This window comes from Podarcis melisellensis, assembly GCF_964234715.1.
Source record: "Podarcis melisellensis genome assembly, chromosome: 5".
NCBI lineage: Eukaryota > Metazoa > Chordata > Lepidosauria > Squamata > Lacertidae > Podarcis > Podarcis melisellensis.
The window spans coordinates 835598-863075 of record NC_138537.1 but is presented as its reverse complement, the minus strand read 5'-3'; the positions used below and the strand labels follow the sequence as shown (position 1 = coordinate 863075).

General features: G+C 49.0%; 1 protein-coding gene across 3 annotated transcripts in view; it reads right to left on the bottom strand.

The window, feature by feature from the left end:
• Window positions 1–26498, bottom strand: part of LOC309369691 (putative cation-transporting ATPase 13A5) — a 55965-nt gene extending 29467 nt beyond the window's left edge. The window contains exons 1-9 of one of the 3 annotated variants that reach the window (XM_081910790.1): window positions 26242–26498; window positions 13732–13905; window positions 12439–12582; window positions 6891–6961; window positions 6718–6798; window positions 5047–5116; window positions 3474–3608; window positions 2512–2584; window positions 1337–1468 (exon numbers count right to left, since the gene is read on the bottom strand). In XM_081910790.1, the coding sequence (XP_081766916.1) occupies window positions 1337–1468; window positions 2512–2584; window positions 3474–3608; window positions 5047–5116; window positions 6718–6798; window positions 6891–6961; window positions 12439–12582; window positions 13732–13905; window positions 26242–26304 (943 nt within the window). In that variant the 5' untranslated portion in view covers window positions 26305–26498. Of the gene's footprint in view, window positions 1–1336; window positions 1469–2511; window positions 2585–3473; window positions 3609–5046; window positions 5117–6717; window positions 6799–6890; window positions 6962–8041; window positions 8090–12438; window positions 12583–13731; window positions 13906–26241 lie in introns of those variants that run through there. The other 2 variants (XM_081910791.1, XM_081910792.1) reach the window with 2 other exon arrangements.
• Between the last annotated feature and the right edge of the window lie 980 nt (window positions 26499–27478).

Here is a 27478-nt window from a genome sequence, read left to right as displayed (position 1 = left end):
GAGCCATCAACATGCACAGCGCTTCAAAGGAGGCCCTGCCCCAAGGAGCTTACAAACGGCAATGAGATACAAGGGGAAGAAAACCAAGGTGGGGCCAGGCAAGGGAAGAGCGTTGTCTTCATTGCAATGGCACACACTGAGGTGGCACTGCAGAGAGCGGAAGGAGCTGCCAAGGGGATGGTGCCCATGAATGTTGTGCTCCCCTCGGCCGGAAAGGCTGTACCGTATTTTTCGCTCTATAAGATGCACATTTTCCCCTCCAAAAATTAAGGGGGAATGTGTGTGCGTCTTATGGAGCAAGTGCAGGCTCCTTGGCTTCAGCGATAGCAACGCAAAGCCTCCGAAGCGCAGAGGGAGCGCTCCCGCTGCGCTCTGGAGGCTTCGGGTTGCCTTCACTGAAGGAGGAGGCAATGTGGGAGAGGGAGAGCTGCGCAGCACCCCTTCAGCTAAGCGGGAGGAGAAATGGAAGGGGCTCCGTTTCTCCTGCCGCTTCGCTGAAGGGGCGCTGTGCAGAGAGCGGGAGAATTTTTTTTCTTGTTCTCCCCCTCTAAAACAAGGTGTGTCCTATGGTCGGGTGCATCCTACAGCGCGAAAAATATGGTACATAAGAAGGTAAGAAGTGTCAGTACGCCTTTGAGCCGATGCCAATGACTTGGCTCCATATCTGGACCTGTCCCAACTGGACTAGGCAAACTGGAGCACTTCCAGAGACCTTCCACTCCTGGAAAGGAGGTCTAAGTGCACTGGACCCACAACTGTCTCATCTCTGCATAGATAACACAGAGACTCCCACAGAGTCAGGCAGGAGTGGAAGAAGCGAAGAGCAGTTTCCGCCCCCTCCTTTCTGAGAACACCAGGAGATTCTTGCAATGGGAGGGGGTGAAAATATCCCCATCCAGTTCGGCATCCTGTTCTCACAGGGGCCATCCAAATGTTGATTTTTATTTTTTATTTCTACACTGCCCTACACCCGAAGGTCTCAAATGCCCCAATGGGAAACGGGCAAGAAGGATCTGCGCACAATCACCCTCTTTCCTCTGGCAACTGAAATCCAGAAGCATCGCTGCCTCTGACTGTGGGGGCAGAGTAGGACCACTGACAGCCCTCTCCTCCGCCATGAGTTTGCGCCATTATGTTTTAAAGCCATTCTATTTGGCAGCCAAATCACTGTCTCTTGCTGGAGAGAGTTCCACAGTTTAATTTACCTGCCCCCTTTTAAATTCACCTTTCAGGCTGCCTCCCTCCAAATCCCTTCATCTGCGTGAGAAGGAAAGCAGAGCGGGCAGAAGGAGGGCGTGGGAGAAGGGCCAAGGGAGGCCAGGACAGTTCTGTGTACCTGTGAGCATCCCCTCGTTGACCACGCAGCTCCCTTCGATGAGGATGGCATCGCAGGGCAGAGAAAACCTCTGGCTTTCCAAGAGAAGGACATCTCCTGGGACCAGCTGGCAGGATTCCACCTTGCAGCTCCCTGCAGGAAAAGGGGCTCTGTTAAAGCGCAGGTTTCCCAGGAAAAGTGCCGGAACAAACAACAACAGCAACCGCTCAGGTGCAGAGCTTTAAAGAGCTGAGCTGGGCCTAAAAGTCTGAATAGAACCTTATGCTTGTCCCTATTGAAATTCATTTCAGGGGAAAAGACAGGGTGTCATTATTATTATTATTATTATTATTTCCTGGTTTGGGCCCAGTTTTGCAATCTATTTTTGGATTTAATGGAACCAAGGGGGCCGGATTTAGGTTTGATGAGGTCCTGAGCTACTGAAGGTAATGGGGCCATTTATATGTCCAGCTGTCCTTTGTCAACAACAAATTGCCGCGGTTTTTTATGTTGAATATGTGCTATATATTTACCTTGGTTTAAGAACGGAATCTGAATGGTAGAAGGGCACTGGCGGCGGGAGTCCTCATTCGGGAAAGAGTGCCTCGGTTTAAGAACGGTTTCGATTTAAGAACAGACTTCCGGAACAGATTAAGTTCAGAAACCGAGGGACCACTGTACAGTCATACCTCAATCTTACGTTTGCTTCATATTATGTTCTTACGGGTTACATCCCACGGCGACCCGGAAGTACTGGAAAGGGTTACTTCCAGGTTTTGCCACTCGCGCATGCGCAGAAGCGCTAAATTGCACCGTGCACCTGCGCATATACGGCACTTCAGGTTGCGCTCTTTTCATGTTGCAAACGGGCCTCCGGAACAATACAGGTACCACTGCATTTGCTTTTTATCTTTTATTTTGGAACTGTTTATCCAAAAAAATTTAACTGTTTACCCTTTAAATTTTTTGGGGGGCCCAAGAGAGTGGGGCCCTAAGCTACAGCTTGTTTAGTTTATACGTAAATCCGGCCCCGGGTGGCCCAGAAGAGCTTGGGAACCCTTCCTTTGAAGGCCTTGAGGCTGCCCAGTGTGTGGAGATGGGGAAGCAGGATAGTGCTGGGAGAGGAAGGGGAGGCTGTGGGGCAGGAGAAGAAGGCAGCTGTCTCAGGACCCCAATACAAACACCCACCCACACACCTTCATTCTTGGTCCAGGCCAGGACTTCCACCTTGTTGTGCTCCTTCACCAGGTTGTGCAACTTGATTGATTGCTGCGGAAAGAAGAGATTTAGGCGCTGATCATGTCTGAGCAGGGAAGGCTGGTCTGGGGGGGCCTTCCAGTCGGCTCCTCTCTAGTGAGTAAAATTCAATCACATGCAAAAGGAGAGCCTTCTGGACCAGGCTAAAGGGGGCCCATCTAGTCCAGCATCTTGTTCTCACAGGGGCCAACCAGGTGACTGTGGGAAACCTTGTGGCAGGGAGTTCCACAGTTTAACCATATGCTGTGTGAAGCAGGATTTATTATTTTATTTTTTAGAAACATATCCTGAATCTTCCAGCATTCCCATGCATTCTAGTGTTAGGAGAGAGGGACGGAAACTTTTCTCTTTCCACTTTCTCTCACGCAACTTCCATCAGCCCTGACACAATATGGCTAAGGGGGTCAGCAGGATGGGAAAAGCCAGGCAGAAAAGCTGGCCAAATAAACCAAAGGCTGAGTGGAAGAGGTGCCTGTGAGAGGGTGGAGCCCTGCGGCGTGAGAGAGGGCGAGGTCTTCCGGGAGGCTTAAGGCACTCCCATCCTTTGCTTAGAATTAAAGCTCTATACAAATCTGACGGATTAAAGGCAGCAGGGACCTCTTGTCCTGAGTTCCAGGCTTTCAAGTTCTGTGTCCGAGTGCCCCCCCTTTTTTGCCCCAGAGCTTTCCCTGCGAAAAATCACTCTTTAAAACTGAAGCTCAACAAATGGCCATTGGGGTTTTCCGCAGACTGCTGTTTGCTCCAATTTGGCTTTAGAGAGCAGCTTTTTGCTGGGAAATCTCCAGAGCAAAAAAAAAAAAAAAGAGCATTTGGACATGGAGCTTTAACCGTGCCAGGAAAGAGTGGAGGAAAGCTACGCTAGGAGAAGCCCAGACCAGGGCAAAAGGAGTGGCAGACTCACCTGTCGGAGGTCGTACACCGTGAGGGCGATAGAGATGACGGACAGGATGATGATGGCAACGGAGTACTCGATGTATCCCTGGACCAGCCAGAGGGTCAGCGTGAAGGTTTGGAAGATGTAAAAAGGGTTCAGGATCTGCAGAGAACATGGGGCAGAGAACATCAGTCTGCCTGTCTGCCAGTCTCTGACCGATGAGCATGCCAGGACTCCATGCTGGGCCTCTTGCCAACTAGAGAGGCAGTGTGGTGCAGGGGTTAGACTGCTGGACTAGGACCTAGGAGAGACCAGGGTTTGAATCCCCGCTAAACGGCCTCAAAGGCCCAGTATACCTGAAGGAGCATCTCCACCCCCATCGTTCTGCCCAGACACTGAGGTCCAGCTCCGAGGGCCTTCTGGCGGTTCCCTCCCTGCGAAAAGCCAAGTTACAGGGAACCAGGCAGAGGGCCTTCTCCGTGGTGGCACCCTCCCTGTGGAACGCCCTCCCACCAGATGTCAAGGAAATAAACAACTCTCTGACTTTTAGAAGACATCTGAAGGCAGCCCTGTTTAGGGAGGTTTTTAATGCCTGATGTTTTAATGTAATTTTAATCTTTTGTTGGAAGTCGCCCAGAGCAGCTGGGGAAACCCAGCCAAATGGGCAGGGTAGAAATAATAAACGATGATGCTCCTCACTGGGCGTGACCTTGGGGACCAGTCGCTGCCTTCTCTAAGCCTAGCCTACCTCACGGGGTTGTTGTGGGGGCCCAAGAGCCATGCGCACCACCGTGAGCTCCTCAGATGAAAAGGTGCAACAAATAAACAGGTCTCTCCAGGAGCCTTAGCCCAACCTTCCCACCCATCCACCCTGCCATTGCGATGGCTGCTGCCTCTTTCCCTGCAGTCTTCGGAGGAAGAGTGGTATATATTTTTTGCTCTATAGGACACACTTTTTCCCCTCCAAAAATTGATGGGAAATGTGTGTGCGTCCTATGGAGCAAATGCAGGCTCCTTGGCTTCAGCGATAGCAACGCTAACAGTGGCGTAGCGTGGGGGGTGCAGGGGGGGCCGGCCGCACCGGGCGCAACATCTGGGGGTTAGGGTTAGGGGGCGCAAATCCACGGGTTAGGGGGTGCAAATTACTTGCCTTGCCCCGGGTGCTGACAACCCACGCTACGCCACTGAACGCTAAGCCTCCGAAGCGCAGAGGGAGTGCTCCCTCTGTGCTCTAAAGGCTTTGTGTTGCTTCTGCTGGAGCCTGGAGAGCGAGAGGCGTTGGTGCGCACCGACCCCTCTCACTCTCCAGGCTTCAGGGATAGCCGCGCACAGCCCCTCTGGCAGGGGGAGGCTGCACGTGGCTATGGCTTCCTCTTAAGCCCCGCACAGCCTCTCCCGGCAGGGCATAAAGAGGATTAGCCAAAACAGCGAGCGGGATCCATCCCGCTGGCTTTCTTGGCTTGTGCCATAGCCGCGCGCAACCCCTCCGGAAGGGAGAGGTTGTGCACAGCCTGTATGCTGCTCTTTGGGGCTGGTGCGCCCTATGGAGCGAAAAATAAGGTAACTTTAACAAATAACCAAAATATAGGGACCCCGTTACCTCTTTAAAGAGCAATTTCCAGATGGGGCGGACTTCGATTTCAATGGCGTTGGGGCCGCAAACCAACTTCCTGAGAAAGACAGGAGAGATGAGGAGACCCCCCTTAAGACCTGAGGAACAAGCAGCCCAGACATCCAGGGCAAGGCAGGGATTTGGCAAGGCGGGCGTCTTGCTCCTTCTGTCCAATCTCAAGAACATAAGAAGAACTCTGCTGGATGAGGCCAGGGGCCCATCTAGTCCAGCATCCTGTTCTCACAGGGGCTGACCAGATGCACCAAAGGGAAACCAGCCAAAGCAGGATCTGAACACAAGAGCAACTCTCTCCCCTCCTGAGGTTTCCAGCAACTGGGATTCAGGAACATTGCTGCCTCTATCTGTGGAGGCAGAGCAGAGCCGTCCTGGCTGGGAGCCCATCCATAGTCCTCTCTTCATGAATTTGTCTAATCCTCTTTTACAGCCATCCAAGTTGTTGGTCCCCCACAGAAAATTATCTCCTAAGCTCCTTCCCCGCTGGATAGTGCAAGGGGCATGGAGACATACCATATTTTTCGCCCTATAGGACGCACCGTCCCATAAGGCGCACCTAGTTTTTGGGGAGGGAAATAAAGGGGAAAAACTTATTTTCCCCCCAGGTGCAGGGCTGGGGCGGGGGAAGCCCGAGCTTCCCCCGCCCCCAGAGCAGGCAACTCTCCGCAAGGCGCAAGAGCCCAGCGCAGGCTCCCACAGCTTGCGGAGAGGTGCGCGAAGCCTGGAGAGGGAGAGGGGTCAGTGGGCACCGACCCCTCTCCCTCTCCAGGCTTCAGTGAAAGCCTGCATTCGCCCCATAGGACACACACACATTTCCCATTCATTTTTGGAGGGGGAAAAGTGCGTCCTATAGGGCGAAAAATATGGTATTTAAGAAGCGATAGAAAGGAAAGGGGAAAGGGGAAAGGGAACAGGGGAGAGGGGAAAGGGGGAGGGAAAGGGAAAGGAAAGGAAAAAGGGGGAAGGGAAAGGGAATGGTGAAAAGGAAAGGAGAAAGGGAGAGGGGAAAGGGAAAGGAAAGGAAAGGAAAGGAAAGGAAAGGAAAGGAAAGGAAAGGAAAAGGAAAAAGGAGAAGGGGAAGAAAAAAAGAAAGGAAAAAGGAAAGACAAGACAAGATACCAATGAAAGAAGATTGGCAAGTTAAAATTATGGAATATGCAGAAATGGCGAAACTCACAGGAAGAGTCAGAGACAAAGACAACAGAGATTTTTAAAAAGACTGGGAATTGTTCATGCTGTATTTACAGAAATATTGTAAAGAAATGGACTCACTAGCAGGGTTTGAGTAAAACACTGACAATTAAGAAAGCAAGAGTAAAGGTCAAGAAACAACAATACAGAAATTAGTTAAATGTAAGAAGTAACTGGAAGAAAATTTGGTATGAAAATGATAAGAGTGTAAGAGCATTCAACTAAAAGAGGGAAAATAAGGGAAAGTTTAAGCAGAAGTAGCAAATTGTTAAAGAACCAGAAGGGGACGTTGAGGGAAGTCGCAGGGTGGGGAGAGTTTTGTTCTGTTTTCTTTTATATGATAAATGTGTTGAATATTAAATTGTAGAATGGAATAAAAATGTATTACAAAAAGAAAGAAGGGGTTAAATTGATTGGACTAGATGAGGAGCAGCTCTGCCCCATGGACCACACCTGAGCGCCTTCTCCTTCCTCGTCAGCCCGTCTCCAAACTTGTGATGGATTTGGTAGCAAGTGTTGGAGTCCTCCAGCGACCTGGAAGGAGACATGGCAGAAAGGTGAGAGGGCATTTCAGCCAGGGCCCCTCTGACCCCTCAGAGTCTCCAGCCGTCAAGTCAAAAACTCACCCGACTCTCAGGAACTGCTTTTCTGTGAGGTCCCAGACATAACGGATTTTTTGCACATGGATGTATCTCACCTGTTAGAACAATGCATGGTTACGGTTACGGTTATTTATCTAGAAGCATCTATAAAATGAATGGATGGGGGGGCAAATGGGAACAATGATTAAATTAACTTATTGTGAAATGATACCTATAAATTAATATGTGCAAATACATATAAATCACATCAATCATCAGATTTCTTGTGAAATTTTGGGTATTTTTCATCATGTTTCGGAATGATAAGTTTCATGATAATGTTCCACCCTATGCTGTCTTTATGAATATTTCTTTGGTTTACTTTACTGAATCCAAAATTTAAAATTAAAAGGCTGTAGCTTCAATGCTTGAATTCTTGCATTGGACTGGATGGCGAGAGTCATCTTCTCCAGCCCCCTGCAATGAAGGATATTCAACAAAAGAACTCCTAACAGATGACCACCCAGCCTTGGAGATCTTTGGGTGAAAGTCATCGTGCAAATGTAATAAATAGCAAAGCAGTCGAAAACAATAAAACAGTAGAATACACAACCAAATTGAATAACCACATAAATCACAACAAGATCTAAAATAAATATACAAAACCTTACAGCAACCCCCCCCCCCAATTATCCTAAACCAGAGTCTGTTGAGCAACCTCAGCTTTTGTAGCTGGAGTCTCTCCTTCCATCCATCTCACTGGGCCCTTCTCTCCCAGGCTAGGTGGGGAAAGGCCTGCAAGGCAGGGAGATGGTCTTCCAGGACTCGCAGCCAAGATGGTTTTTGGCCTCTTCAGGAGAGACTGATGGAGTGAAGAGTGAGAGGAGGTGGTAGTTGTGAAGGAGGGTTGGTTAGATCAGATGTAGAGGAGTAGAGGAACAGCATAAAGATGCGCATTGTTACCATTGTAATTAAGTAAAAAAAAAGCAGGAACATTTGAAACCGCATGCTTATGTACACAAACGCGAAAGACATCTGAAGGCAGCCCTGTTCAGGGAAGTTTTTAATGTGTGACATTTTGATGTATTTTTAATCCTTGTTGGAAGCCGCCCAGAGTGGCTGGGGAAACCCAGCCAGATGGGCAGGGTACAAATAAATTGTTGTTGTTGTTGTTGTTGTTAGTTGTTCCCCCCCACCTTCCCCATGTAAACAGGGAGGTGGTTTTTTTGGGGGGAAGGGGTTCCTGATCCTCCCGTGGAGTTCCCAAGCAGCTCCCACGATGCTCAATGGCTCTGAATGTGCCCTTGTTCCAGAGCTGACAGAGGCTGGGAATCTAAGCAAGCCAAGGGAGATAAGGACACTGGAATGTGAAGTGGAATGTGAGAGGGAGGAGGGGCAGTCCAGTGGCAGAGTGTCAGAAAACAGAGAGCAAGCGGAAGATAGGTAAAGGGTAAAGGTACCCCTGCCCGTACGGGCCAGTCTTGACAGACTCTGGGGTTGTGCGCCCATCTCACTCAAGAGGCCGGGGGCCAGCGCTGTCCGGAGACACTTCCGGGTCACGTGGCCAGCGTGACATCGCTGCTCTGGCGAGCCAGAGCCGCACACGGAAACGCCGTTTACCTTCCCGCTGGTAAGCGGTCCCTATTTATCTACTTGCACCCGGAGGTGCTTTCGAACTGCTAGGTTGGCAGGCGCTGGGACCGAGCAGCGGGAGCGCACCCCGCCGCAGGGATTCGAACCGCCGACCTTTCGATCAGCAAGTCCTAGGCGCTGAGGCTTTAACCCACAGCGCCACCTGCGTTCCAAAGCGGAAGATAGCAAAGCCCTAAATACCATTCTTAGCTCAGAGACAGAAGGGGAGAGGCCGGGAATAGCCAGCCCAAAAACTTGTAGGCGCAAAAAGGTCAGTGAGAGGAGGGGAAAAGAGTGGAAGCGAAAGGGTTTTTTCCCCTGTTGGAAGAAGAGGAAGGGGCAGAGTTTAGACTCGGCAACTGCTAACTTGGAGTCAGACACGGAGTGAAGGAGCTCCGGAGTGATTTATGTGTTTGAGCAATAAACCTGAGATAACTACTGCCGGTGTCTCGCTTCTGTGGGAGAGCCAAGCCATTACAGCCCTGCTTGCCCATTGAAGCATCCCAGCCCATAAGCAGAGTATGGACCTCTCTGCTGTGCTCCAGATAACTCTGCCGTGTCGGCAGGGGGCGAGGATGGTGCCCTTGCCCCACTGCGCAAGCTTGTCATCTTTGTCAAAGTACGGTGTGCTCCGACAGTGACGTTGGCACGACAAGGGCTTGGAGACCTAGAAGTCAGGAAATTTGCCCCAGAGAAGAATTTTCAGAAAATCCTTTTGGGGTCCAGAGGACTGTAGGAATGAAAATCACGACAGACGAGTAGCAGGTGTCATGTGAGAGGCGTCTGCCGGGGCAAGCCCCGGGAACTCTCTTTTATTATTACAAACATTGCCACAGGTGTGCTTGTGGCTGATTGGTTGATACAAACACAAAGCAACTTGTTGCTGATTGGTTAACATGTGTACAAGGCAGGAATTACATATAGACATTAATCCCCAATAGATTAAAGGCTGGGAAACGGAGCTGGAACTAGACAGGCATGAAACCTCCTAATTAAATTATAACTAAAGATTGATATAGCATGACTAAAACAGTTACTAATGATTGATCATAACATGAAAGAATATAATAATCGAGTTCCGTAGATGTGGTCAGCTATGCATTGAGAACAGGGCATCATGAACTTAAGATGAACTGAGCAATGAGGGAATGTCTTGGTATTTGGAACAGGTTTGTACAGTGTGTGCAGAAGCAGAGAAAAGATTATAAGCGAGACTTCCCAGAATGCCAGAGAAAATAAGCAATACTTCCCCCATAATGCCACAGTTATGTGCAGAAAGAGAACTTCCCTTTAGAGGACCACTTGGCATCTCTAGCCTCTGCGAGACACAGTATACAATTTTACACATCACTTAGGAAGACAAGTGAACGAATGCCAGTGTACTGGAAGAAGCAAAGATCACAAGTGTTGAAGCAATGATTTTTCAACATCAACTTCGTTGGACTGGTCATGTTGTGCGGATGCCTGATGATCGTCTTCCAAAGCAACTACTCTATTCCGGACTTAAGAATGGAAAGCGTAATGTTGGTGGTCAACAAAAGAGGTTTAAAGATCTCAAGGCAAAGCTAAAAAAATGTACTATAAACACTTTCAATTGGGAAACACTGGCCTGCGAACGCTCCAGTTGGAGAACAGCCTTGACCAAATGTGTCATGGACTTTGAAGACACTCGAACTCAGGACACAAGGAAGAAAGGTGCTAAGAGGAAGGCACACTTGGCAAATCCACACTGTGATCAACTCCTGCCCGGAAACCTATGTCCCCACTGTAGAAGGATGTGTGGATCCACAGTCACTTACGGACTCATTGTTAAAACAGTGTTTATGGAAGACAATCTGACTCGGCTACGAGGGATTGCCAAAGAAGAGGAAGCTTGCAGAGGCATCTGAATGGCCACTGGGATACAGGATGATGGCTCAGGGGGGCCTTTGGCTCTTATCCTCCGATGGTCACCCGGGAGGGACAGCTTCCAGGAGGAAAAGTTGACTGCAGTGACCGGAAACATCCAAGAATCTGCAGCCCTTATTCATCCTGGGTCTCCTGTTTGCCAGCCTAGCAAAGTGTGGGGAAAGTCGCCCTGTGTTTGGCTGCTCCTCCTGGCCCACTTCCTGCTTCCATGCCTCGCGAAACTCAAGGCCACCCTCACCGGGGGCCTGCCAGGACCCTGGGACGGTGTGACTGAGCGATGGAGGGAGGCCCTGGGAACACAAGTGGTTCGCAAGACACTCCACTGAGCAGAGCACTTGTGGTTTGCAGTGCAAAGCCCGGGGCTTCCTCAGAAAGGAGTCTGGGGCGTGCCAAAGATCCTCTGCCATTGTTCTGTCGTCGGAGGAAATCTGGCGTAAACATTGTGTCACCCTCCGCTTTGATTTTGGAGGCTGCCCTTCCCGGCTCTTGACCCTTGCGGTCACGCAGCTGGCACCGGGGCACATTCACTGGCACTGCGGCACGTTCACGGGGCTGAAGGCCTTGTCCTCATGCCACCTCCAGCAGGGAGGAGCGTGGGAATGCTGCCCCAGAGGTCCCCTCCCCTCGGCTCCATCCCTCTGCTAACAGGCAGAGCAAAACTCGGGCCCTGTGGCTTCGCTCCAGGACGTGGTTTTTCCTGTCTGTTTGCAACACAATCTGTCAATCTGCTCCAGTATCAGCTGAACCTGCTCTTGCATCTCGTGCTACTGGTGTGTCCGTCCTTCCGCTGCTGCGTGGCAAAAGCCCCTGGAGGGAGCGCCCAGCGGGGCAACACGGAAAGAGTTGCAGCCCAGGATTGTGGGCAGAGGACAGTTGCCTTTCCCCGTTCCCCACAAGGGTCGGCAGGATTTGGGGAGGGGTGGAGAGCCAGCGATGCTTCTGGAAGCCACAAGAGGGGAGAACATGGATCTCGTGTTCGAATCCTCATTGCAGATTTCCTCCAGGCATCTGGTTGGCCACGGTGAGAACTGCATACTGCCCTTGATAGGCCCCCATTGGCCTCATCCAGCAGGACTCGTCATCCTTCTTCTTCTTCTCCTTTGGCGATCACTCATAGCCGAGTAAGATTGTCTTCCATAAACACGGACCTCCTCTCAGTCTCCTCTTCTCAAAGACACAGAGAATTGTAGAGTTGGAAGGGACCCCCAAAGGTCCTCTAGTCTAACCCCGTGCAAGGCAGGAATCTCAGCCAAAGTGTGTCAAGACAGATGGCCAGGCTAAACATCTCCAGCCCCCTCAAGGGCTCCTCCTAAGACTTGGCTTCCAGACCCGTCACCATCTTTGGCACCCGCTAATCTGGTCCTTCAGACTCTCCCAGTCTCAGTGTGTGTTCTCCTCCTTCCTTCTTACAGAAAATAGAGGAGTCCAGCTCGGACGGGAGCAAAGGCAGCGTGCAAGTGAGCCGCACCATTGTCAAGCCAGACAGCAACGCCACCCAGGTAAGTGCCGCACCTGCCCCTGAGCGCCCCCGCCCTGGCGGAGCGTCCTGGGGGAGGCAGCAAGGCAGGGGGCAGCTGGCATCACAGCATCCGCTCAGTGAAAGAGCTTCTGGGGCAAAGGAGCCTTGTAGCTTCATTTGCACATCTGCTATCTTTTGCTGGAAGATTCAGGGCAGACGAAAGGAAGTCGGTAGCACAGCCTTTCCCAAAGGTGTCATGGGCTTTGAAGACACTCGAACTCAGGACGCAAGGGAGAAATGTGCTAAGAGGAAGGCACGCTGGGCAAACCCTCAAGGGATCAATTCCCACACACACACCTCGGTCCCCACTGTGGAAGGACATGTGGATCCAGAATCGGCCTCCACAGTCACTTACGGACTCACTGTTAAAACCGTGTTTATGGAAGACAATCTTACTAGGCTATGAGGGACCGCCAAAGAAGAAAACAATTTCCTCCGATCTAGAAAGGAAGGGGCAGGGAAGGTGGGGATAGAAAGAAGCCTCTTTTTGGTGCCCACCACTCATTTGCCGGCTTGTGCCAAGGAAAAACTCACCGTCATTCCAGGCTTCATGATGGCCCTGCTGATGACGGAATCCTGGTCAGCGCCGAAAAGGAGGTGGTCCAGCTTTTCACTGTCCAAGATGCTCTGCAAATCAAGGTGGATCACCTTCTTCCTGGTATATTTCTGAAACTCATCCTAGGGGAGGGAAAACACATCGTGAATCCCATTGGTAATTCACAATCCGGTTAAAGCAGGACAAAAAATGCAGCTATTCATACAAGCCTGAGGGCTCTTCCAGACTCAGCTTCTGCCCTGCTCTTTCCAGGCTGAGGGCCGCACTTTAGCATTCTCAAGGCAAAGCTTAAAAACGCAGTATAAACACCAACAATTGGGAAACACTGGCCTGCGATCTATTAAATTGGAGAACAGCCTTTACCAAAGGCGCCATGGGCTTTGAAGACACTCGAACTCAGGACACAAGGGAGAAACACCTTTGTTCTGGGTTCCTCCTCTCTCCTGCGTGTGGGGGGAGCACCCTGTTACAACAGTTTAATAAAGATCAGGTTTACTAGCTGCTTTGCTTCTCAATATTCTCTGCTTGGCCTCTGTTCTTTTCTCCTACCAATAGGGAAACCACTTAAGGACTCTTGACAGACTCTTGGATACCCCATAAAGGAAAAGGAGCAGGTTTTTCTTATAACACTATTGATAACACATCTAGCACCTCTGTGATGCGGTGGTCTGAGCCCAAGCAAATTCTCGGATTACTCATTTTATACCCATCACTTGGGAAGACAGGGGAACTAATATTAGCGTACTGGAAGAAGCAAAGATCACCAATGTTGAAGCAATGATTCTTCAACATGCGCTCCAACTGGAGGACAGCCTTTACCAAAGGAGTCATGGGCTTTGAAGACCACTCGAACTCAGGACGCAAGGGGGAAACGTGCTAAGAGGAAGGCATGCTTGGAAAACCCTCACTGTGATCAACTCCTGCCCGGGAACCAATGTCCCCACTGTGGAAGGATGTGTGGATCCAGAATCGTCCTCCACAGTCACTTACAGTTTATGTTTATGGAATACCATCTTACTCGGCTACAAGGGATCACCAAAGAAAGAAAAAAACCTCCCTAAGTTTATCCCATCCTCTTTTAAAGCCCTCTGAATTGGTGGCATCACTGCCTCCTGTGGGAGTGAGTTCCGCAGGTTAACCAATTCCTGGGTTACCGCCCAGTGAGATGTGGGAGACTCGGCCTACAGGAAGCTCTGTGAGTCCCTGCCTGGCTGTAACCTCTGGGGATGAGAACTTGGGGAAGCTGCCTGGGAGATGCAAAGGGCACCCACCGTTGTCCGCAAGAGCACGACGTCGGCCTCTTCCAAGTCACAGGGCACACAGTTGGCCCACACGTCCCACTCAGGCTTCCAGTAGAAGAGGAGGAGGAGGACTCCGCAGGACAGGACGTACCCAGCGAGGCACAGGGCCCTCCGGCACCCTTTAGTCTTGTAGCCAAATATATCCTGGGGGGGAAGATTGGTGTATATCAGTATCAAAGTCCCTGCATCATCAGAGCTGCAGGTGGAGGAAATGGACAGAGAGAAGTGTTCCTCCCTCTCGCATAATCAGTGCCAGATTTACGTATAAGCTAAACAAGGTATAGCTCAGGGCCCCACGCTCTTGGGGGGCCCCAAAAACTGGATGTACATTTCCAAAATAGAAGATAAAAAACAAATAAAATAAAACCTACATGCGGCAACCATGTTTTGTGCTGTGTAGGCTCCTATGATGTAAGTCATGCATGTCCAACAGGTGGATCGTGATCTACCGGTAGATCACTGGACATCTGCGGTAGATCACTGGTAGATCCTTGGCTCCCCCCAAAGAAGCTGAACAACTGTGGCTCCCCTAAAAAAAGCTCAACATTTTACCTCCTCCCTGAAAAAACTCAACAACTTGGACCTGAACCCCCAAAAGTGGGGTAGATAACTGCCAGCAGATCGCAGTCTCTACGGAGTTGGCCACCCCTGATGTAAGTCATGGGCCCCACCTGCTCAAATATCCCTGCTTTGCTCCTTTCTATATATAGGGTGCCTACATTCTGCATATGTATGGAACAGATAGGTAGCCGTGTTGGTCTGCCATAGTCAAAACAAAACAAAATCCTTCCAGTAGCACCTTAAAGACCAACTAAGTCAGTTCTTGGTATGAGCTTTCGTGTGCATGCACACTTCTTCCATATGTATGGAAGTGAGAGCTGGACCATAAAGAAGGCTGATCGCCGAAGAATTGATGCTTTTGAATTCTGGTGCTGGAGGAGACTCTGGAGAGTCCCATGGACTGCAAGAAGATCCAACCTCTCCATTCTGAAGGAAATCAGCCCTGAGTGCTCACTGGAAGGACAGGTCCTGAAGCTGAGGCTCCAAGACTTTGGCCACCTCATGAGAAGAGAAGACTCCCTGGAAAAGACCCTGATGGTGGGAAAGATGGAGGGCCCAAGGAGAAGGGGACGAGAGAGGACGAGATGGTGGGACAGTGTTCTCAAAGCTACCAGCATGAGTTTTACCAAACTGTGGGAGGCAGTGGAAGACGGGAGTGCCTGGCGTGCTCTGGTCCAGGGGGTCACAAAGAGTCGGGCACGACTAAACGACTAAATAACAACAACAACATTCTGCATGGACTGGTTGCAGGGCAACATGGGCAAATGGCTTTAGGTACCTATGAGGTCCATCAATTACCATATAGCATATATTCATATATATAGCATATATTCAACACAAAAAACAGCGACAATTTGTTGTTGGCAAAGGACAGCTGGACATAGAAAGGGCCCCATTACCTTCAGGAGCTGAGGGCCGCATCAAACCTCAATCCGGCCCTGCGCATAATGCTAGTCGAGCCCCTTCCAATTTATTGCTAAAGAGTGAGCTTTCTGGGGCAAAGCGGTGGGCCAAAGGCAAAACCGCTCACCGGAAGAAATGATGATGAAATAATGGCATTAGACAGTTTTCGTAATAGGTAAGGGTTTGAATAAAAACTCTGCGGGAAGTCAGTCTGAGAAACAAAGTTGCTATCTAATTTGAAGTTAATTTGAGAAGTTTTGGAAACTTCACAAAAAATTTATTTTTGGGGTGGGGGGTGAGGGAACCCGCTCAGACACATGTCTTGAAAGCACAGGACAAGCGGGAAAGTGCTCAGAGCCATGCGCTTTGGCGCAAAGCAAGCAGGAGTAAGGAGAAGCCCCCACCACAGAGAAAGGAGAGTAGCACACTTCTTCTCTCTCTCTCAGCCGGAAGGGCCCTGATCCACCCTTGGCACCTCAAGAGCAGGCACACCAGTCACCTGGTGAGAGGAAGCCTCTCTCTATTCCATTCCAATTACAGAAACTATTTTAAATGTGCCTCTAGCGGTGCGTGCCAAGGAGCACATGAAGCTGTTGGGCAAATTGGTTTTTATTCCGCATTTTGTGTTTTCATCCTGTATTTTTATGCTGTGGACTGCCCTGAGATCTACAGATGAAGGGTGACATACAAATTTAATAAATAATAATAATAAAGGTCCTCTTTCGGAGAATGGGGTTTTTTTTTGGTGGGGAGGGAGTTGATGTGTCACTCCTACTGAAACCAATTCCCTTACACACAATATATATTTATATATAAATATATATTTATATATTTATACACACACACACCCTGTTTCTACATCAGTTTATGTGGAGAAAGACACTCCTTTAAAATCCTTTACAAAGGTCCCCCCCTTCCTTCCTTCCTTCTCCCTTCTGAATTTCTGGCATTATTCACACACAAATTGCAACTGAATCCCAAACCGGGAAAATTTAAAATAAGGCGTCAGTCTTAAGATGCTTCCTTGAAAATTACATCCATCAAAACAATACACTTGTTCCTATTATTGTTGTTGTTGTTGTTTCTATCCCGCCCATGTATTTCTACCCCACTCTGGGAGGCTTCCAACAAAAGATTAAAAAAATATTAAAACATCAGTCATTAAAAACCTCCCAATATAGATGTCTTGTAAATGTCAGAAGGGATGCCTTTGGCTGCTTCTGAGTCTCCCCAACACAGCATTTATTTATTTGCTAATATTTCTCTCCCGCTTACACTGACAGAAGTCTCAAAGGGGTGTAAAAATGGGGGGGGGCTATTAAAACAGAGAAACCGTTGCAGAGACGCCTGCGTTTGTATTCCTGGTGCCCCCCAAACTCAAAACAGGGACAAATAAAACAAGTCGACAATCCACCAGGAGTGGAAATTCGAACTTAGGACAATAACTGGCACAACAATTAGCTGCAGTCATAGGAAAACCAGTGTAGGATAATCTGCCCTATTCAGATCTGAAGAGGGTTCCACGCATAGGCAAGGAATTCCTTCATGGTGTCTGACTAGCCGGCATTTGGCTGATTTTGAATTTGTTTCCAGTTAGGCTTTCTATATTTCATGCTGTCTTTGTGTTTACAGTGGCACCAAAAATCCCCCTTCTGCAAAAAAGGGGGGGGGAATAATAATGATGATGATACTGTGATGATAATAATAATAATAATAATAACAACAACAACAACAACAACAACAACAACAACAACAACACTGTAGTAATAATACTGTAGTAGTAGTAACAACAACAACAAAACAACAACAAAACAACAACAACAACAACAATAATAATATGTTTATAATAATATGTTTATAGCCCACCCATCAGGCTGGGTTTCCCCAGCCACTCTGGGCAGCTCCCAACAGAATATTAAACAGAAGACAACTTCAAACATTAAAAACAGGGAAGGAAGAAAAAGAAATCAGGGAGAGCCCTTTAAAAATGTGTGGGTTTTGCGGGGGGAGGGGTTGTTACTGGAAGCTCATTTTCTATTTTGATGGTGTATTTTGTGGTTTTCTATTTTGATTTTATTCTGCGAACCGCCCTGGGACCTCTGGGTTTAGGGCTGTAGATGAATCCAATTTAAAAAACTGATTTAAAAATAACTGGAGACGCGAAGCCATGTGCTTCCCGGCCGCGGCAACCCAGTCGGATGGGCAGAATAAATGATACTATTATTATTATTATTATTATTATTATTATTATTATTATTATTATTATTTCCTGCCCGCCCCATGCAGCCACTGCCAAAGGCCCCCTCCTGCTTCCCAGACCTGTTGGCTCCCCAATCCCAGCCTCTGCCCCCCGTGTCTCCCTGTCCCCTGGGGGGTCCCCCTGCCCACCCCCCGCTGGCACGCACTTGGGGGCATCTGGGCAGCCTCTCGGGGGTCGAGGGGGCTGCTCCGCTGTTGATGAAGCTGATGCTGAGGAGGCGGCCCCGGGAGCTGGCGCTGGCCACCGACGACGACCGTTTGGCTCCCCAGGGCCAGGGCAGCAACCAGCAGAGCCCCCTTGGACTGGGCTCCACGGTGCCAGCGGCCGGGCCCCACAGCCAGGAGGAGCCGCCAGGGCAGAATCCGCGCCAGGCAGGGAGGCCGAGGCGCCCAGGGAAGGATGCTCAGAGCGAGGACCGGCCCATCCGTCTCCATCGCCCGCATCCCCATCGCCATGACGACTTGGGCTTCTTATATCGGCACTCTGCCCCCCCCCCATCCGCAGCACGACAGCACAGAAAGGGGGCCCCGAAACACACGTGACCCACACCTTGGGAAGGCCGCCGGGGGCTGGATCAGGCCCAGGCCTCCAGAGATGCAGGGAAGGAGCCCAGCGAACCCCCCGGGGTTATAAGAAAATAACTGCTCCTTTATCCCTTAAGGCAGGCCCCACAAATAAATAAATAAAAGGACACATTCTACTCATGCAAAAACACGCTGATTCTGACGCGCAGCGTAATTCCTAGACCGTCCACAGGCCAGACTGAGAAGGTGATTGGGCCGGATCCGGCCCACGGGCCTAAGGTTGCCTACCCCTGCCTTATGGGGTATCCAAGAGTCCTTAAGTGGGTTCCCTATTGGTAGGAGAAAATAACAGAGGCCAAGCAGAGAATATTGAGAAGCAAAGCAGCTAGTAAGCCTGATCTTTATATTAAACTGTTGCAACAGGGTCCCCCACTCCCCCCACGCAGGAGGGAGGAGGAACCCAGAACAAAGGTTCCCTACCGATGGGGAACCCACTTCAGGACTCTGTGCGGGCTCTTGGATAGATACCCCATAAGGGTGTAGCAGGAACCCCCCCCCCCCATCATTCAGTTTGTACAAACTTCACACACACTCACACACTACATACACCACGCTTCTGTTATAAATTCATAGAAAATCAACCATGCATCAGATTTGCACTGTTCTACTTTTATTTTACTCCATGAAGGAAGGACTACAAAATGGGGAAGGTTTGATACAGGGCAGCCATAATCCCTTGAGCATCCCAGCACATCCACAGGAGCCCTGCCCAGTTGCTATGCCAACCCTGATGGTCCTAGACAGAAGACCATCAAGATCACAAAGAACCTGCATATGGGAGTGGATTCAGCATGGACTGGAACAAAGGACAATAATCAGCTCTTCCCTCTGGGGACAGGAAACTGCAAACTCCCCTCTGTCACCTGGAAAATACTCATGGGGAGGGGGAAAGGGGGAAACAGCCAGGTGACAGGACACTCAGGTTACCACCACAACTCCTCCCTCAACCCCTCCATTCTGTGATGTATGCATGATGTTTCTGGGGGTGGGCTTGACCTACAGGATGGGAATTTCAAAAGTTTTTATAAGGCCTTGCACACCATTTTTCTGTGTCTTTCCTCTCTCCTGCAAGTGAGGGGAGCACCCTGTTGCAACAGTCAATAAAGGCCAAGCCTACAGGCTGCTGATTTGCTCCAATTTACTCTGGTTGGTGTCTTTACTTTTTGTCCAAGGGAGCCCTCGGATTTTTCCGCTAACAAGGGGAAATGAGCAGATTCTGTTTACATTCCTCTGCCTTCAGATACCAGCAGGTGATTAAATGCTTACCTCGAGCTGCTAAAATAAATTAATCCCTTCCTGGTTCCTGCATACCAAGCTGCCCTTAAAGGCCAGGAGCAAGCTAGGCTGGTATGGTTGCATTTCGCTGACAGCTTTCGCCTGGCTCTGTGGCAGGATCTTTATCTCTTGCAATCGCCTGCCCTGGCGGTGGAGCACCTGCGGGTTCAGCCCTCTCCACTTCAAAAAACGAAATGGCTATTTTATTCCAGCAAAGACACGTGGTTCAGGGGGTAAGGCCTCTCTGCAAAAGCTATGCTTAATGTGCACAAAACCTTGTGTGGAGGCTTGCATTTGCAGAATGGCTTTGTTTGCAGACGAAATAAATTTAAAAATTTAAAAAATTGTCCCGTAGCAACTTAGAGGCCAACTAAGAAGGTTCTGGGTCTAAGCTTTCGTGCACACTTCTTCAGATACACTGAAAACAGAAGTCACCAGACCTATATACAGTGGACACTTGGGTTGCGAACGTCATCTGTGTGGGATGCACGTTCACAACTTGCAGTGTCCGCAACCCGCAGCAGTGCATCTGCGCACGTGCGGGTCATGGTTTGGTGCTTCTGTGCATGTGCAAAGTGTGATTAACGCTTCTGTGCAAGCGCAACTGCCGAAACCTGGAAGTAGCCTGTTCCGGTACTTCCGGGTTTCGGCTGGTGCGTAACCAAAAAAAACGCAAGCTGAAGCATCTGTAATCGAGGTATTGTAGCACCTTCTGCTTGTGGTTAACGCTTAGCTGGAATGAAATATTCAACGCAGCAATAGAGAAATTAAAATAATAATTTATTTGTCAGACAAATAAATGAGAGGCTCAGTGGTATATGGTTACCAAGCTCTGGCCTGGCCTCCTGCCATTCTGGCCAGCACTTATATTCCCTTAATCCAGCCCCCTTTGCTCCTCCTGTGGCTGCCTCTGTCCAATCAGCCTTGTTGAAATTCCTATTGGTTGTTTGCTAGAACCAATCACAATAGATACACCCATATCCTCCTGTCCTTATATGGAACACAAAGAGCTATATATTGTTACATCTATAAATGACAAATAAGTAATAATATATCTTACATGTGTCTCAACAAGGAATCTTAATTACCAGCTCACCTCTTGCCCTCCTTGCCCTATTGCCTTCTAAAACAAATGGTTAATCTTAAATTTTTATCTTCAACAGATGTCAAGGATCTTGAGTTCACATCAACATTGAAAGATCTCCTTCATTGAAGGTTTCTAAACAAATGCCTGACAACTATATATCAGGAGTGCTCGATGGCGTCTCCTGTCTGGCAGGGGGCTGGGCTCATTTGCCCCTCTGGTCTCCTATTGCAATATGACTCTAAGAATCTAGCATTTCTTAAATCCTTTGCATAATTACATTTAAGCCAATATATTTAAGCTAATATATTTCATACATTATCATAGGTAGCCTTTTAAAAGAATTAAACCTTTGTAAAGTAAAAAGGAACTCAGTAAAAAACAGCTTCAAAAGAAGCCTCTTCAGTTTACACCCCTCCTTTCACCCCTCCTTTCCCAGCCAGCTAGATGCTTCTCCCATTAGCTCTTCCCAGCATTTATTACCCTTTAACTCTCTCAGTTTAAGAAAGAAACAGCTTTAAAAGATTTCCCAAAAATGCTCTCATTCTTCCAGCCAAGCCAGTTGCCTTTTTCACTGCTCTTGGCCTTTCAACCTTAGGAAGAAGATCTGGCTCATTTTAATGGGAGGCCCATGGTATTATTTTACTATTTGCCCATTCCTAATTGTGTTTTCTCAGCCTTTTTTATCTTCTGTAACATGTAGGATCAGTGTCCTCGCTCTCAGTCTGTAATTTCCTCTTTTACGACTTTGAGAATTGTTTATTCTTCTGCTGTAAATCAGGGGGCCCCTTGTTCAGGAGGAAAACATTGCCAAGGTTCTCTAAGCAGCTGGTCTTTTGCCTGGCATGAAACATTTGAAAATCTTTTTAAGCTCATTTTAAAATATATACAGGCCCTGATTGGAATATATAAGCTTTGATAAAAATGCAGGCTTATGATTAGATGCCTCAGTATGACTGTATATAGTGGGAGGGTGGGGCTTTTCTGAGGAGGGTAGTAGAAGATGGGTGATTAACTCAATGGGTATGGTAAACCTGTAGAGGACTGCAATTAGAACTACAGGAAAAAGCAAGGAATACTATGCAGATTGGGACGCGGGTCGCGCTGTGGGTTAAACCACAGAGCCTAGGTTTGCCAGTCAGAAGGTCGGCGGTTCGAATCCCCGCAACAGGGTGAGCTCCCGTTGCTCGGTCCCTGCTCCTGCCAACCTAGTAGTTCGAAAGCACGTCAAAGTGCAAGTAGGTAAATAGGTACCGCTCTGGCGGGAAGGTAAACAGTGTTTCTGTGCGCTGCTCTGGTTTGCCAGAAGCGGCTTAGTCATGCTGGCCACATGACCCAGAAGCTGTACGCCAGCTCCCTCGGCCAGTAAACCCCAGAGTCGGTTATGACTGGACCTAATGGTCAGGGGTCCCTTTACCTTTACCTTTACCTAGTATGCAGATTAGCATGTGTAATGAGACAAGAATCCACTATCTCTATTCAGACCAGGTCTCTCCATAGTTTTCAGTTTACTGATAAGTTGTAATTCAACAACTTGCCTTTCAAGTCTGTTTCTGAAATTCTTTAGCAATAAGACAGCTGCTCTGACACCCTGTATTGAACGTCCCAGGAGATTGAAGTGTTCTCCTACTGCTTCTCTGTCTTGTGATCTTTGCAGAGAACAGGAGCAGAAGCTAAAGCTGGGAGTGGGGAGAAGGGGGGGTCTTTGTTAAGATGGAGTCCGGTGTTAATGGACAACTCATCCCTGAGTGTCTGGGTTTGTCTCAGAAGCCACTAGCAGGTTGGGGAAGGGACCTGCCACTGTCTGTCTCTCTCTCGCTGGGACCAAACAGAGAAGAGTTCTGGACTGGACCAACAAGAAAGAACCTAAGAAAACTGGACTGCATTGCTAGTTGTTTAAGAGCAATGGGTTGGCTTGTATTTGCAACATTTTTTGTAACAAGTTTAAAGACGGCAAAAAGGGCTCCCAGATGAATCAACGTAAGGACTCAGCTATACGCCTGCAAATACAGTGGTACCTTGGTTTTTGAACGTAATCTGTTCCAGAAGACCGTTCGAGTTCTGAAACGTTCGGAAACCGAAAACTCAATAGCTGACCGCCTCAGGATCTTGTGCTCAGCGGAAGCTGCGTGGCATTTTCGACTTCCGAGAAGCGTTCAAAAACAGAAGCATCTATTTCGGGGTTTATGGCGTTCAAAAAACGAAATGTTAGTCAACGGAAATGTTTGAAAACCGAGATACCACTGTAAAACGTTTAAGTGTGTTGCAAAGTGCAATACACAAATGTGACACTAGATGGCGATGGTGAGCTATGTCAAATTCAATGTTTTTCAAAACTTTTTTTAAAAAAGCATTTCCACAGTGTTTTTTATATGTGTGTAGATTCCACCCAAGAGCCAAGTGGTGGGGATTGTTTTGTAGGTGAGCTTTCCCCTCCACACTTAGCTTCCATTTTCTGGGGCTGCAGGACAGATTCCTCCAGCTGGAAGGGGGGGGAGCGACTGATCTCAGAAGCGCTGATGCAGCATGCAGGCAAGGCGGAGGAAAGCCTGGGGGAGGAAGCCAGCAGCGGCGCCGCTGCCCCAGGGGAACAACCAGCCTGCGTGGCACAGCCCTGGCATGGCCATCAGGGCACCAGGTGATGCTCCCAGGTGAGAGAGCAGCCATGAAAAAAAGCACACCAAGAACTCTGGCCAATATAAGTTTCAATAGTGGGAGTGGTCCCTACTCGCAAATCAATAGTCAATTGTAACAAAAACTAATCCATTCAAAAGTATGTATTCTGACAAGGATTGCAAACTCAAATAGAGGTTACAAACTCATAAGGATATGTATAACACAATAATTTGTTACAGTATTAGAGATAAGAGTTTATGAGTAGAGATAAATTCATGTTAGTCCATAGTCAGATTTGACGTGAAGATCTTAGTTTCAATCATTGAGCAGAAGTCAGTTATGGATCAGAAACCAGGACGGTATTCACCTTCATCAGCTAATTTTTAAGGGGTCATGTAAGGTGACGAATTCGTATAAATATATCCTGTTATTTTCTACGTTTCTCAGAGATAACAACTAAGTGTGGGTAGATCAACATGTGTCTTGAGCTTTTCCCACTAATGAAACTTCTATTGGCCAGAGTTCTTGGTGTGCTTTTTTCTTGGTATATTTAATAACAAGAACTCCAACTTCATTAGAGAGCAGCCAAGGCCTTCGGATGACTCCCAAAAAATGAAGGTGTGGACAGATGTCTCCAGTCCTTCCACTGGGCGGGGGGTGGGGGGTGGAAAGAGTTTGTGTGTTTCTCTCTGTCCCTCACAGGGAAGATGGAGCAAGCTTGTTTTCTGCTGGTTCAGAATCCACCTGACCCAGTGGATTCAAACTGCAAGAAACGAGATTCCGACTCAGCACTGGCGGTAAGAGCCATCCGACGGCAGACCCGACTCCCTCCGAAAGTGGTCCACTCTCCTCCCTCGGAGGTTTTGAGGCAGAGGTTGGGTGGCCATCTGCCAGGGTCTTTTTTAAGGTATGGTTCATGCATGGCAGGGGGCTGGACTAGATGGCCTTTGGGACCCCTTCCAATTCTACGATTTCACTACTGTAGTTAAACTTACAGACCATTTCCCATCTCAACGGGGTGTTTCTGAGCTCACTTTGGGGGACTGGGGGGAACTGGGTGAAGCTGATCACCCCAGAAGCCGCGGAACTGAAGAAAACGTTGGCCATGAAACTCTGGCTCGTGACAGGAGCAGCTCTGAATCTCTGGAGGGCAGGCGTGTTTTTCCATCCAGACCGTAAGAAGCAGAAATGTGGGCAAGGCCTTTGGCTGTGGGGGTACAGTTCTAAGTTAAGTTGCATACAGTTCCTCTAAGAGTTATGATGGATCATCGTCTGCTATTTGCATATCCTGTTCCTTGCTTTTCCCTTCCCCAAGACTCACTCCTATATAATATGCTGATGATTCGTCTTGGATGTTATGGTGTTTATATCTCATTCTGTAAGATGCACCGCATTCACTGGTCTTCTGCACCCTAAAAGGCCTCACTCTGGTGGCGAGAGTCTCACCACAGAGGCTGGAGGTGCCTGAGGAAGACCTTCTCTGGTGCCCTCAACTCACAGTGGTGGACCTGGTGGTGGTCACCATGTGGACCTGGAGCCCCCTAGAGGATCCCAGGCTCAGGCAGTAATAGCTGGCTTTGATCAGCAGCCGCGTCGGGAAGTTAGCCCAGAAAGTGCCAAACTGTGGAGTCCATGAAGGATGAGACCCACCTGCTCCCAGCTCCTGGCACCAAACAAAAATAGTGCTGGCACCTTCTGGACCAGCTGAAGTTTCCAGAGTGCGTCCAAGGGCAGCCCCACATGATGTGCAGTACAGTAGTCTAGTCAAGAAGCAGCCATAGCATGCGCAACCATGGCAAAAGCCTTGGGCCCAGATGGTGTCCTCAACATGCAATCTTGCATGCTTCTGCACCGAGGGAAGCCCCGTCGTGTTCAGCGGCCCTTACTCCCAGGTAAGGTAACCATGTAGCCTGAAGCTGAATGCACATCCAACCACAGCTGCCCCCCAAACATCCAAAAATAACAATGCCAGGTTCAGGAACTCTCCCCAAATGCAAGCCTGCTCTTTAATTGGGGGCCAGGAGGTGGGCTCCCCATCAGTGGGGAGTTTGAAGCAGACGGTTGGGTGCCCACTGTCTGGGATTCTTTAGCTGGCATTTCTGAGTTGCGGGGAGTCAGACTAGAGGACCCACAACTCTACAATTCTCTGATTCTATGTGACCTCATCAAAGCCATTTACCCTAAACCCCCAGGAAACATTTGTCCAAAATTAGAGTCGGCCGAACAATCTGCCTAAGGCGCCTGCATCTTCCCTGGATCAAGATTAAATTCATTCTCCCTCATCCAGTCCAGCACCAAGGTTAAGAGGTTGCCCAAGATGGTCTCCTATCTACCGAGGCAGGAAGAATCGCAGAACAGTAGCGTCGGAAGCGACCCCCAAGGGCCATTGAGTCCAGCCCCCTGCAATGCAGGAATCTCGGCTGAAGCATCCCTGAAAGGCGTCTGTCCAACCTGACCTGCATGTCTCATCCAGAGAGTGCCCTGTCACCCACACCCAGCACAGTCTCTGTGGTAGCTCTTAAAGAACGGAGTGAGGAAGTCAAGACAAGACCCGCAGGGCAGAGGAGGTGTCACGCAGAACCTCCTTCTGTGCCCTCCCTGCTAGGAAGGAGTGGGACCACTGCAATGCTTAGTCTCCCCAAACCCCACTCCATACCCAGAAGGACACTGTGCTGAATGGTACTGAAAGCTACTGAGAGGTCTAGGAAAACCAACACACGCCTCCTGGTATAGATCCCAGGAAGGTGACCCAGGCAGGGCCCAGATCAAAACGGATCTTTCAGTTCTGCATTTCATCTAGAACCCCCTGGAGCCGAGGACCCGCTCCCTCCTCAGCCCACCTGGAAGCACTGTATGCTGCAACCTTTTGCTGCAGCCCCCCTTTTCATTCTCGGCAGGCACCAGCCGATTCGCCTGGCCTGAATCCATCCTTTTTAAAGAGGACACATCCACCTGTGGATTCCTGCCAAAGCCTTGAAATGCACAGGGAGAAAAGAGCAAGCCGTCCAATGTCGTCCTGTCCCACCCCCACCCCCAGCCCCTCAGTTGTGCGCTCAGGGGCGCTTTCCCAGCGAGCCAGCCTTGGGCCAGGGGGAGCAAGCCTTCTGCTGGAGCCAAGAGCAGGAAGGAATTCCTGAGGTTCTGGAAACACGGCTGATTTGGGGAGCTAGAAAGCTCAATTCTCCGCTGCCTCTTACCAGCTCATCCTCCTTTCCCTGGTTGAGGAGGTGGCGGTGGTCCTTCAGACGGTCTTCCCCCATCAAACTTGGCAGCTGTCAAGCAGTCCAGGGCGTCCTCTCCCCCAAGGATGGCAGCAGCAACTGAAGCTCCGGCTGATCTGAACTCGGGGCAGAGCAGTCACTGTCTCCATGGTGTTGCCGCCTGCCTTTAAGAGCACACGCCTTCTTTTAGCCAAACCTGCAGCGGGGAAAAACCTGTTCCAAACCTCTGGAGCCTTTCAGGCTTTCTCTCTCTCCCTCTCTCCCTCCGGTGTTATGCAAGACCCTGCAGGAGACACCTGAGGAGGGATGCCCTGTCCAGGTGCCCAGGTGCCCTTTGACCCTCTGCCCCAGACACAAATTCCAGCCTGGAGTTGCCTGGCATGCAGAAGGGCTCACCTGTTCGCTGGACTCCTGTCGCTCAGCTCTTTGCCAGCCCTGCCTCACCCCCAGAGCCACATTTTGGAAGGAGAAGAGGGGAGAGATGTGTAGGTATTGTGCATTTGAAGCACACACACCCCCCAAAGAAAATTCAGGGAACGGTGGTTTACCAGAACTACAGCTCCCAACACCCTTAACAAACTACAGTTCCCAGGATTCTTGGGGGAAAGGGGTCACTTGAGAGGGAGGGATATAATATTTTAAATATTGCTTTTGATCGACATTTGACACCCTGTTAAACGTGTTGTGGGGGTTTTTTGGTTTGTTCTTTTCTTGTTTTTATTATGTATTTTGTGTTTTTAGCTGGTATTTTTATGTTCTGAACCTCCCTGAGATTGGTATACTACTACTACTAATAATAATAATAATATTGCAAATGTTTTTATTATTTTTTTCCAATAATAACAATAAGCACAACCCCTGGGAGGGATATAAATTGAATAAATAAGGGAGAAAATGTGCTCTGAATGTATGGTGTGCGATCAATGGAAGCTTCATGTTTCCAGTTCCATGTTTCTGGGTGCAAAGTGTTCTGCTGCTTGCATGAGTTTGCAAAAAAGGGTAGGTTGTTAAGGACCCTGACAGACCATAATATGTTACCCAAGAACTCTCAGTGGTTCTGGCCTGGAAAGCAGGATATGTTGTGACAGACTGAACTGCAAAGACAAGACATTGCAGAAAAGGGTTGGGTGATAATAGACCCCATTTTCTTTGATAAAAGAGCTGGGAAAGATGCTAAACTCTCTGCCCTGCTCCTTCCTGCCACCTCCTGCCT